Genomic DNA, 13,105 nt, shown 5'->3' on the forward strand with positions numbered 1-13,105 from the left:
GATTTGTAGAATAAATAAAACACAACTTGTATAGGACTTTTGCATAACTTATGCTAAAGAGAGATGAATACTCACTCCAGTAAGAATGGCTGTTCAGTGGATCATCCAAAGCAGTACTGCCCCGGACAGAACGCCCCCTGCCATCACTCAGGTAAGACTCACTAATCACAGACTCACTGTAGTAGGTGGTATGTGCAGGGTTGGATCCCAGGCTCGGGGTCGGAGAGGGACGCTTTACACTGTTTGACTTCCTTCGTAGGCTCCGGCTGCAGGAGAGGAAACTGTAATGAGTTTACATACTGGCATGATGTTGTGCATGAGAGAAAAAAGTAAAATAGGAAAGGTAAAAAGGCAGAGCGTGCTTGTTCCCAGACTGTCCACATAGACAAAAAGTTGTGTTAACCAGGGCTTTTTTTTCAGCAGGAACGCGGTGGAACAGAGTTCCAGAACCTCTTGAAAATGGTCACATGGCTGGTGGCCCTGCCCCCTGATCTCCAGAAAGAGGGGAGTTTAGATTGCCCTCCGCGCGAGGGCAATCTAAACTCCCCTCTGTCTGGAGATCAGGGGGCAGGGCCACCAGCCATGTGACCATTTTCTCGGAGGGCAACCCACTGAGTTCCACCACCTTTTTTCCCAGAAAAAAAAGCCGTGGTGTTAACTAATAACAAGCCTGTTGCCACTGGATAGCTGGTTACACACCTGCAAGAGTGAGGGGGATGGAAAGTGAATTGTCTTAGATTGTTATGCACTGGACAACATACCAGCGATCTACTGTGTCCGTAAGTGCAGGTCTTCACATAGGGTGGGTGGGTGGGGCACGGTGATTAGAGGCATGGACTTGGATGAAGGCCCAGCTTCAAATCCCAGCTCCGCCATGGCAACTCCCTAGAAGACTTTGAGCTGCTCCTTATTTTTCCGTCTAACCTAGGTCACAAGACCATTGTGAGGATAAAATCAAGAGCTGGTGGTGATGGTGGGACACTAGGGCAACATGCACTGCTCTGAGCCAAAGGATGAGCTAATAAATAAATAGAAGGATCAGATGATCACTAAATAATCCTGCTATTACACTTGTATCCTGCCTTTCACAAGGGTGAGGCAGTGCGCCTGGGATATATTACTTTACTCTCATCTCCTAAGAGAGGGTGGGTTGTGAGGGAGCCCAGGATCACTGCACTCCCAGGTCTCAAATTATGAGGTGAGGTCTATTTGACGTTTAAGGCAAAGACAGGATCCTGTCCCATCTCCTCTCCCAGAAGAGCTGCTCCTTTGTTCTAGCAATGTCTCCTTGCTAAAGCTTTTATATGTTCCCCTTTTCATGCTGGTGTCAGAGTAATGTTCCAGTCCACCTATCCTTGCACACAACAGTGGGCTGCATACAAGCAACTGTGCTTAAGTTTACCCACAGAACAGATGTTGGAAGGCATGAAGGGGCTGCAGAAGCAGAATGGGCGTATGTGGGCTCCCAAGTGTTAAAAGTTCCAGAAACTCTAAGCTAGCCACAGAGGCTTGCATTTGCAGCAGTGGTGATGGCTTCCTGCCTCATCGCAGTATTTCTCGATTAGATAACGGATGCTCAGGCAATGCAGGGAGGGGTATTGCCACCTCAGAAAGAAACAAACCAGAATTGCTTTGCTCGGATTGTGGAACAATGCTGTGGGTGGTACAGAGACAAACCTTTTGACCTTGCAGAGATTCAAGCTCGCATTAGGTGAGATGTTTTAAAAAACAGAAGCAGCTCTTTCTACCTTACACGACAACATTTACCAAAAAAAAAAAAAAAGAGGAACATCACAGGCAGGTGGCAACATCTTTCAGCTGCCTACACATCTTTGCCCAAGCAGCGGAGATGTGCTTAAGCACAGAGAACATATTGCCCACAGTTTCGCCCACTCCACTTCCTGCCTGCTTCCTCTGCAGCAGCTGTGGGTTTCCAGGATGGTGACAGCATTTACGGCTGCTCACAGCAAAGCAGGAAGGAAGGATTTTTTATTTCCCCCAACGATTAAGCAATTGCTAATGGGGTTGCCCACTGGCCAACAAAAACAAAACACACATCCTGGCTGGCATTTTTTCGCTTCTGGGCTATTTGCCAGAAATATCAAGGGGCAAAGGCATGTTTTTCCTCTTAGCTGCTTTTCATTTCCTTTTTAAAAGGTGTACCTTTCAAGTGAAGAGACTATTTTTTGCACTGGGCTCAGTTCCACACTGTTGGACCCTGCCCTGGAGCCAACAAGAATTACTGGGCTCTAATCCCAGATACACACCAAATCACCGGGCCCCACCCCAGCTCCATCCCCAGATGTGCTCTGACCTGGTTCCAGGAGAGCTCTGCTCTGAAGGTCCACCCAGGTACAGGAATTTATCATTTCAAGACATGGCACATCTAAAGACAACTAAGCCTGCACCACAATACTGTGCACTTATACCAATCATTCACAACTGGATCTTCCTACGTGGGCAAGACAGTCCAGAAACTAAAGTGTAAGAAGAGCACATGCAGACTAAGACAAGGCGATTTTTCTCTGCAGCCCCTATTAAATTGCTGGGCTCCCTTAATGATGTGCTTCTGTTGCAAGAGAACAACAGTCTTTCATCACTGCTATATTTTGTTGCTGAGAAAATATACCAAGTACCACACACACACTTCTATTTGGAGTCCTGCATGCAATACAAATGATATTAGCAACCAATATAAATGCTAAAAGCTGCAATCCTAAGAACACTTTCCCGGGAGCAAATCTCACTGAATAACACCACATTTTCTTCCAAGAAGATTTACTTATGCTTGCTTCAATAGGCACATATTGGATAGCTTCCATGACGTCAAGAATGACAAGAGATGTGACCAATATTCATTTGAATCCTTTTATTTTTAATATTTTATCTTGACATAAAAATCATCATTATTCAAAAGATGAATATATAGACATCCAGAAGTTGTACAATATATTACTGATCTCTTGTATATATGCTCAATTGTTTGATATATTCAACCTGTTCTTGGGGGGGATTTGTTGGTAGTATTTTCTTTCTCTTTCAGTGTATTATATTATGTTGAATTGTTGAGTTAATATTATTGTTATTAAAAACAGAAAAAATTAAAAATAAAAAGTAATTTAAAAAAAATGACAAGAGACAACTCCCCTGTTGTCATGCTTCTGGCTGTATTTTCACATGGAAACAGATCTATGTTGTGCAGCGCAACAGAGCTTTCATGTGGCAGGATTCCTCACATTTTCTTTGCCCCAGTCCCCCACAGCAGCCATCCCACCCCCTCCCACCAGGGCTTTTCAAAACAGCAGTTGAATATATATAATAATTTCTCTCTCTGGTTCTCTTAATTCCTATTTTTCATTTTTGAAAGAAGTAGCCTCTTTCCTTGCAGAAATATAAGGGGAAAGGCACATCTGCACATGGAAAGGGACTAGAAATTTTAAAAAAACACACAACACAAAAGCTAGGAATTCAGAGAATCTGACTGACACATTCTTAGAATGCTATAATGATATTCAATTGCCAATAAGAAAAAAAAGCCTGTGAAGGCCTGGGCATGGAAAATGGTGCAGATGCGGGTGGAATTGGCACCTTGTTTAATAATAATGCTTATATACCACTCTTCTAGACAGATTAGTGCCTCACCCAGAGCAGTGAACAAGTTAGTGTTATTATTATCCACACTAGACAGCTGGGAGCTGGGGCTGAGGGGAGTGGCTTACCCAAGGCTACCTCCTGAGCTCATGGCAGTAGTGGGATTTGAACCAGTAGAGTGCTCATTCGCAGCTGAACCACGTAACCACTGTATTACAGCAGCTCGTGGAATGCCCTTCCCCCTGTGGTTCATCTAGCCACATACATCAATTTCTTTTAGGTCCCAGAAAAGTTTTGGTTCACATAGGCTTCTAATTTTAAACATTACTTTAGCTTGGATAACGTTATTTTAAGCTTTCAGTGATCTGTTTTAATGGTCTATGGTTTTATACTAGACTGGATTTTTAATGCTGGATTTTAATATATTTTGGTTTTTTGTAATTTTTATTTTGTAAGTGGTGTTAGGCAGGTTCCTGGAAGGGTGGCATAAAACTTTCCTAAAAAAGTAACATCTATATGGGTGCCACCCCACCTTTGCTATCATCTTGCTCCAAATAGTGCGGCAAAACAGGTTTGAGAAAGATCTCAAGCAAGCAAGGGGAAAACCATGAGGTTCACAGAAACACCACAATGCTGTAGGCGGGGGGGGGGGGGATTTCCCAATAGCACCCGAGGTGAGGCAAACTATCCATCTGTAAGAGACCAAAGATTCAGGGGTGGGGTTTAAGATGTGCATTTTGCTCTCAGTTCTGCCACTGTGATTCAGTGGTGCTCTGCCACCACCATTTTAAAACAAAAAACAAAAAAAGCAATTATGAAATTCATAAAGGCAATGGAAAGACTTTCAAAGTGAGATCTGTTCAACTTGACTTAAAATAGCTACCTCTTCTTCGTCAGAGAGCTGTGGTTCTCAAAAGCTTATGCTACAATAAAGCTGGTTAGTCTTAAAGGTGCTACTGGACTCTTCTACTATTTTGCTACTACAGACTAATACGGCTAACTCCTCTGGATCTTTGCTCACAAGCAATTCCTATTCACCTTGGGGCAATGCAGCAAGTGGCTTTCACAAGCCTAATCTAGCAAGTTCCTCTGGGATACACGAGCTACATTTAACACAAGGCACCCCTCTAACAGCAGAAAACTAGAATGGAGTGGACAGAACCTCCATACTGTAAACTGCTCGGTTCTCTTCTCTCTAGAAGTACTACAGGAGTAAAAAAATTACTTCTCCAATATTCTCACCCACCCAATTAAAGCAATGTGGTAATGAAGCTCTACAGCAGACAGGGTGTGGCCACACTGCTTGCTTGGGGAAAAAATCAGGGAAGATTCTGGAAAACAAGGAAGGTTATCACAAGACAGGCGTGGGAAAATCTGGCAAGGATGATGCTGAAGAGCTCAAAGCAGAAATTCTTCCAACAACTCATGACAAGTCTACAGAATTCCAGGCAATACTGCTTTACTAATATTGCTAAGAAACCAAGGTAAGCTGAAACGTGTTCCACAACAAATTTCCTCACAATGTTTACATTTTGGATTTTTAATTCTGAAATCCAGATTATGAGGCTCACACTCAGCTCCAGGTACAAAAACTCTGAACAAAATATTGAAAAGCCAAAATGTGGCTTTCAAAATCCAAAATATAGAGGGTTTTTTTTAAAAATCTGGAGTTAAATCCAGTGTGTGGAATAGTTCAAATTGCTTTTAGTTTTACAGCCCGGAAAATCCACAACAACCATGCTTTTAGTTTAGCTAGAGATCCAACACAAAAGGCTCCGAATGCCTCTTTGTATCCCTGTCTTGCAGACTGCAGCTTCCCAATTCAGGGATGTGGAAAAAAGCAATGCCAACTTTATGCTTCAATTAAAGGTCCAAAGAAATCCAGTTAGAGGGAAAGGTTTGGGTTCTCTTTTCCTTTGTTTCCACTTACCTGTTGGAACTGTCTTTAAACAGGGCCTGCTGGCCACTAAGCAGTGAACTCCCACCACTGCTGCTACTACCGTCATCAACCTCATCACTTTGGTAATAACGGACAGTACCGAGGCGCTGGCTTCGCCGAGACATCGTCAAAGAAGGCCACCACCGTCGCTAAGGTACCTAGGGAAGCAGCAAAGGAAGGCAAGCATAAGAACTTTGAATTTGCCTGCTGTGACTGGCCAAAGACAGAGGGAAGGTCTTAGAAATGTCACAGCGTTGTGTATAATGGGAACAGGAGGTGTCCACGTTCCTAGGTGTATCTAAGAGGACTCTACTGGGACTAGGATGTTTTCCTGTTCTTCTGCAACCTGTCCAAAAACACACACATGCTCATCAGGCAATGGATTTATTTTAGAACAATTTAGCATACATGTACATTAAGCAATCAAACTTGAAGGGAGTATATTTCATAATACTCATCGTGGCTTTCATCCAGGCCAGACTGATAAATAAGTTGCTGGACCAGCCCCCTCAAATTTAACTTCATTCAGCTACCCATACATTCAATAGTTTATCCTGTTTCTATCTCGTTCCCCATCTGTCTTAAGAAATCTATTACTGAAGGAGCCTACTAACTACTATGGGTTGAAATTACGGGCCCAAATGGAAACTTAACTGTGGGAGTTTGTTATCGCCCTCCAGATCAGAAAATAGAGGAGGATTATAAAATGATGACAGGATTAAAGATGGCTGCTAAACAAAAAAACTGTGTTGTAATGGGTGATTTTAACTACCCACACATTGACTGGGCCAATGGGTGTTCGAATCGGGGGAGAGAAAGTGAGTTTCTAGACTGTCTCAATGACTGTGCTATGGAACAGATGGTTACAGAACCTACTAGGGGAGAGGTGATCCTGGATTTGGTCCTCAGTAATGCTGAAGACCTGGTGAGAGATGTAAATGTGATTGCACCACTTGGGAACAGTGACCATAATGTTATTGAGTACAACATATGTATAAATAGGAAATTGCCAAATAAGACCAACACAGCCATGTTTAACTTCAAAAGGGGTAACTTTTCTGAGATGAGGGGGTACGTGAAGAAGAAACTGAAAGGGAAAGTAAAAAAGGTCAAAACACTTGGGGAATCTTGGAGACTATTTAAAACTACAATCCTGGAAGCTCAAATTAAATATATACCGCTGGTTAGGAAAGGCACAAATAGGTTTAGGAAAAGGCCAGCATGGTTAACAAGCAATGTAATAGAAGCTGTAAAAGGTAAAAAGGATTCTTTTAGGCAGTGGAAAACTAGTCGGAGTGAGGTTGATAAAAAGGAGCATAAGCTGTGGCAAAAAAAGTGCAAGTCTGTGATCAGACAGGCAAAAAGGGAATATGAGGAGCATATTGCAAAGAACATAAAGAAAAACAATAAACAATTCTTTAAATATATTAGAAGTAGGAAACCAGCTAGGGAGGCCGTGGGGCCCTTGGATGACCAAGGCGTAAAAGGATTACTAAAGGGTGATAGGGAAATGGCCGAGAAGCTGAATGCGTTCTTTGCTTCTGTCTTCACTGTGGAAGATAAGAAGTGCATGCCCACTCCGGAAGCACTGACTTTGGGAGGGGTTTTGAAAGACCTGAGTCACATTGAGGTGACGAGAGAGGAGGTTATGCGACTGCTAGATAATTTAAAAACTGATAAATCACCGGGCCCAGATGGCATACATCCAAGAGTTCTGAAAGAACTCAAGTGTGAACTTGTAGATCTCCTCACAAAAATATGTAATCTGTCATTAAACTCTGCATCTGTTCCTGAGGACTGGAAGGTAGCTAATGTTGTCCCCATCTTTAAAAAAGGTTCCAGGGGAGATCCGGGAAATTACAGGCCAGTCAGCCTGACGTCAATACCGGGTAAGTTGGTGGAAACTATTATCAAAAATAAAATTAGTGGGCACATTGATGACCAAAAGCTGATGAGGAAAACTCAGCATGGGTTCTGTAAGGGAAGATCTTGTCTCACCAATCTGTTAGAGTTCTTTGAGGGAGTGAACAAACAAGTGGACAAGGGAGACCCGATAGATATTGTTTATCTTGACTTCCAGAAAGCTTTTGACAAAGTTCCTCATCAAAGGCTCCTAAGTAAGCTCAGTAGCTATGGGATAAAGGGCCAAGTCCTCTTGTGGATCGAAAACTGGCTAATTAATAGGAAACAGAGAGTGAGCATAAACGGGCACTTCTCACAGTGGAGGGTGGTGAGCAGTGGGGTGCCACAGGGGTCGGTATTGGGTCCAATGCTTTTTAACTTGTTTATTAATGATTTGGAATTGGGATTAAGCAGTGAAGTGGCTAAATTTGCAGATGACACGAAATTGTTCAGGGTGGTGAAAGCCAGAGAGGATTGTGAGGCACTCCAAAGGGATCTGTCAAGGCTAGAAGAGTGGGCATCCATGTGGCAAATGAGGTTCAATGTAGCCAAGTGCAAAGTAATGCACATTGGAACCAAAAATCCAAAATATAAATACAAGTTGATGGGGTCTGAACTGGCGGAGACTGACCAAGAGAGAGATCTTGGAGTCATGATAGATAACTCACTAAAAACGTCAGCACAGTGTGCGACTGCCATAAAAAAAGCTAATGCTATGCTAGGGGTTATTAGGAAAGGGATTGAAAACAAATCAGCTGGTATCATAATGCCTCTGTATAAATCGATGGTGAGGCCTCATTTGGAGTACTGTGTACAGTTCTGGTCGCCACACCTTAAAAAAGATATCATAGCACTGGAAAAAGTACAGAGAAGGGCAACTAAAATGATTAAAGGGTTGGAACACTTTCCCTACGAGGAAAGATTGAGGCGCTTGGGGCTCTTTAGCCTGGAGAAAAGACGACTGAGGGGAGACATGATAGAGGTTTACAAGATAATGCACGGGTTAGAGAAGGTCGAGAAAGATGTGTTTTTCTCCCTTTCTCACAATACAAGAACTCGTGGGCACTCTATGAAATTATTGAGCAGTCGGGTTAGAACAGATAGAAGAAAATACTACTTTACACAAAGGGTGATAAACACATGGAATTCGTTGCCACAGGAGGTGGTGGCAGCTACAAGCATTGCCAGCTTCAAGAGGGGACTGGACAAATATATGGAGCAGAGGTCCATCAGTGGCTATTAGCCACAGGAGATAGATGGTATTCTCTTTGTGGGGAGGTGGTGCTCTGTTGTCTTGGTGCTGGAAGGAAGGCAGTGGGAGGGCTTCTGGTGTCCTGGCCTCACTGACAGTCCTTTAGATGGCACTGGATTTCTAGCCACTGTGTGTGACAGAATGTTGGACTGGATGGGCCACTGGCCTGATCCAACATGGCTTTGCTTATGTTCTTATGTTCTTACTATCTCTTTCCATCACACAACTTGTTTGCAGCTACGTGAGCCAGTAAAATTAGTTACAATAATGCTTCTGTTGCAAACAATACATCAAACCTCATTCACTATTCCATGTTCCATCTCAAAAACAGTCCCTGGGAAATCATGGGGTAAATTAACAAGTTATGCAGGAGCATCCCAAAACAGTAGCTGTTGAAGCCTGATAAGTTTAGTCCATGAGGTTGGGTAAGAAAATACATGGTGCAGGCTCCTGTTTAAAACCTGCCTCAACCAACCCAAGCATGTCCGCAATACAAATGTAAACTAGTTTTAATCCAATGTAGCTATCAAAACTATGGAACCCTGGGAATCAGAGTTCTGCGAAGGAGCGGGAGACTCTCTTGAAGGTCTGCTTTAGCACTCTTACAAAGGGATAGTTTCCAGAGTTCCTTGGGCAAAGTCAAAACACTGAAATCAGGTTAGATGGGGCAGCGCAGAGGTAAATGAGCTACCTAGTTCTTCTGCTTGGAATATCTCCCTCCTCCAAGTCCTAAAGTTGGAGGAGGAATGTGCTCATAAATGACCGTTTGTAAGAGGGAGTGCCAGGTCTACCAGGAAGCTGCTAAGTATACAGTTTGCCACATGAATACCCAGGAAGGAACAGATATGGTGAAGGATCTCTCTTTGGGGATGAGCTGTAGGTAGCTTGGCAATAAAGGCAGGGTTGCCAGGTCCAGGCTGGGAAATTCCTGGAGCTTTGGGGGTGGAGCCTGGAGAGGGTGGAATGAGGGGAGGGGCCTCAAAATGGTATAATACCATAGAGTCTACCTCTCCAAAGCAGTCATTTTCTCCAGGTGAACAGATCTCTGACAACTGGAGATCAGTCACAATTCTGGGAGATGTCCAGCCACCACCTGGAGGCTGGCAACCCTTAATAAAGGACATATTTAAAGGAGCTGCTGTAGCATAGTGGTTAAGTGATTAGGCTGTGAATTAGCACTCCAATGGTCTGAATCCCACTACTACCATGAGTTCAGCAGGTGGCCTTGGGGAAGCCACTCCTCTCAGCCCCACCTCTATTGTGGGGATTATAATAGCATGAACTTTGCCTCATTCTGAGTGGGGCACTAATCTGTCTAGAAGAACAGTATAAGCATTGTTGTTATTAATATTATTACTATGGTTTTCATGCACAAGTTCCAGATTTAAACCCTGGTATCTCCAGTTAAAGGGTCTCATGTGGTAGGTGCTGGGAGAAGCCTTTTTCCACATGAAATCCTGGAACTTTGCTGCTGGTAAGAGCAGTAGAAGACAAAGTCTGACTCAGTATACGACAGCCTTGTGCATTCACATAAGATGCACGTCCAGTGATTCTGCTTGAAAAAAACAGGACTGGGGCCGTTCCTCCTAGTCCAGCAGGGGGCCGAGTGGAGTGTGCAACTCTGGCTAGGGCCATCCGCCTATTCTCTAAAGCATCAGTGCCTCCAACTGGCTGGTATTAGCACGTGAGTTTCTAACTGCGCCAGAAGACAGGGCAAATCACATTACTTCTTTTAGCGCATCAGGAGCCAAATGCGTCTAAAACTTGGTAGACAGCTGCAGGAGAGCTCTTGGCCTAGACAAGAACTTAAATCCTGGCCAAGAGTGAAAGAAGGCCAGTTCGGAGTTTGGTTGGACTCATGTGGGTGCCCACCCAGCAGCAACCAACACCAGCTGCCCTGCAAAGCGGCTTGCCAAGAAGCAAAACAGCCCGAGCAGCAGAAACTCAGCCTGGCCGCCACTTTTAACTTCCACCCCTTATATGGTTTTTGCTGGGCTTCTTTCCAGCCACAGCAAGAAAGTCCATTTCACGTGGGCATAAAGCCCCACTGTTTAACCCATGCCTTGCTGGAAAGGGAATCTCGCCCCGGAGGAAGCAGGGCATAGCATAGCAAAGTCACAAGGGAGGCATGGCTTACGGACGTGCATGCTGTAATAATGAACTGCTTAAGCCTCTATGGTGCCACAGCACTTCCAACACTTCTGCTCCTACAGTAATGGGGGGAAAGTCACTGCTTCCCCGCCCCCTCCCCTGGCCTGGTCGCATGGCAAAAGCGCACACCAGTAGCTTCCATGCTGGGCTGCAAAAGATCCTTTCCCCTCTGCCAATTCTTGTCAAATCCCATCCCTGTCACAAAACAACAAAATACACTGTTAGATGTTCCCCGTACTTTATACAATTATACCACAAACACAGCATATTAGGTGTCACACACCCATTCTCATAAGTTTGCAGCATCTCTCAAGACATTCCTCATCCCCCAAAAGACAAGAAGCAATGAGAGAATTAACACCAAATTCCCAAAGGGCAGAAGAAAGTACAAAGGCATCTGTTCAGAGCTATTAAGAAACCACATCCATCCCTCGGGTAACTCAATTGAAATCATGTATGCTACTCCAGGGATTGTGTTTGGCCTCCTTTCAGATTTAAACAAGGAAAAGAAGATGCTCTCTTAGAAAGGAAGCCTGTGAGCCACTTCCTGTGTAGACACCCCCCCTTACTGCTTTGTTTTCCCCATGTGTCAAGCCCCAAGCAAAGCTGAGAAAAACTCTGCAAAAGAAAGGGCTGTACCGGCTGAGTTGCCAGAATTGTTTATGAGGGCAAAACATAATGCCCAATCCTGGCAGCAGTCCATAGCTCTGGAGCATGTGAAGAAATTAGTCCTGACCTGACCCAAAGCACGTTTCTGAACCGCCAGTGTCATCCCACACCAAGGCTCAAGGGAGATGGTGCCCAAGGTCAGAGATGCTGCAGCTCTTGGTAGGAGCCCTCACGCCTCACTCTGTATAAAAATTCACCATTGGCAACAAACCGTCCCCTATCAGTTACCCACTGAACCCCACCCCACCCCATACAAATACTAAACCAGCATGGTGTGGTGGTTAAAGCACTGGACTAGGATCTTGGAGACACCAGTTCGAATCCATGGAGCTTGCTGAGTGACCTTGGGCCAGTCACACCCTCTAAGCCTAGAGCTCTAACCTACCTCACAAGGTTATTATGCAGCTAAAATGCAGAAGAGGATGCATGCCGGTTTAGGTCTCCGTTGGGGTGAAAAACGGGCATAAATGAAGTCAATAAACACAGGAATGTCAACCAAGTCTGGATAACCTTTTGTACCATTTAAGAAGATGAGTGGGCTGTAAAGAGAGGGGGCGGGGACAAAAGAGACCGCCCGTGCAATAATTTCATTTTGAAATTCCAGTCAGCCTCGTGCAAGATGACGTTTCGAGCTGGTTCGCGTTGCTTTTAAGCACCCCGGGGCCCTAGTCCCGTGCAGGCTTACTTGGGAGCAAGACCCACGGACTAACTCCAAAATAAACACGCATCGGCTAGAGGTTGCCGCAGGTCTCTTCCGACCTCCCCCTGATCCTTGCCCAGCGCCTCTTGTCAAGGAACTCCTGCCCATCTGCGGCTATATTTACTTCGCCACAATAACAAAAGCAGCGTGAGGCGCATCCTTCTTGATGGGGAAGACAGAAAGGGAACAGTAAAGCAGCTCAGTCTTTTCCTCTCAGTGGGCGACTTCATTAAAAGGGGAGCAGAAATAAAATGCAAGCTTTATTCCCGGGAAGAAAGGCGAGGGGGGGTGGGTGAGAAGAAAGCTTTACCTGGGCTGCCCGGGGCGGAAGGACAGGCGAGTGACTCGAAGAATATGGAGCAAGCCGAAAAGCGAACCGGGCTCTTTCTTATCCTTGCCCTTCAAAGCCCACAAACTTCAGCTGCAATGCATTTATTTCTGATCCGACGCCAATCAGAACAAATCGACCCAAAGAACGCGAGGTTCGCAGAGTGGAGAGTCGTAGTGATCCCTCCAATTAATTAAGGGAATCCGCAGCCAAGGAGAGCGAGGGCGCAAAGAGGGTGCGCCCGGTGGAAACCCCTCGCTGCAAACCGGACCAGCCCCGGCGACGGGGTAACAATACGGCCTGGGGCTTAGTGCGCGCGGCTGTCAAGTCCCTGGGCAAACGGGAGCCCATTGGCAGGGGCCGCACCTAACCCCGGCTGTCAATCTTCGGCGACGCCCTGCGCCCATTGGCTGGTTTGAACAAAAAGCGCCGCTCGTTCCTCCCCCGCGCCAGTTCCTTTTCTAGATTCGGCTGTTCGGGGTTGCGCAAAGAGAGCGGCCTCACTTGCGGCGGGGCTGAGCTGCGCCCCCTGCGTTTGAATGGGCAGCATCGGGAAGCGAGCGAGAGGCGAAC

The 13,105-nt window shown here is 45.2% G+C and overlaps 1 protein-coding gene across 2 annotated transcripts in view; it reads right to left on the reverse strand.

Moving 5' to 3' along the window:
* The window catches only part of SUN2 (Sad1 and UNC84 domain containing 2), a 37,165-nt gene extending 24,298 nt beyond the window's left edge, over nt 1-12,867 (reverse strand). For both annotated transcript variants that reach the window (XM_054987996.1, XM_054987995.1), the window contains exons 1-3: nt 12,515-12,867; nt 5,522-5,688; nt 76-266 (exon numbers count right to left, since the gene is read on the reverse strand). In XM_054987996.1, coding sequence (XP_054843971.1) covers nt 76-266; nt 5,522-5,655 — 325 coding nt within the window. In that variant the 5' untranslated portion in view covers nt 5,656-5,688; nt 12,515-12,867. The remainder of the gene's footprint in view (nt 1-75; nt 267-5,521; nt 5,689-12,514) is intronic.
* Between the last annotated feature and the right edge of the window lie 238 nt (nt 12,868-13,105).

The sequence above is a fragment of the Eublepharis macularius genome, chromosome 9 (genome assembly GCF_028583425.1).
Source record: "Eublepharis macularius isolate TG4126 chromosome 9, MPM_Emac_v1.0, whole genome shotgun sequence".
Taxonomy (NCBI): Eukaryota; Metazoa; Chordata; class Lepidosauria; order Squamata; family Eublepharidae; genus Eublepharis; species Eublepharis macularius.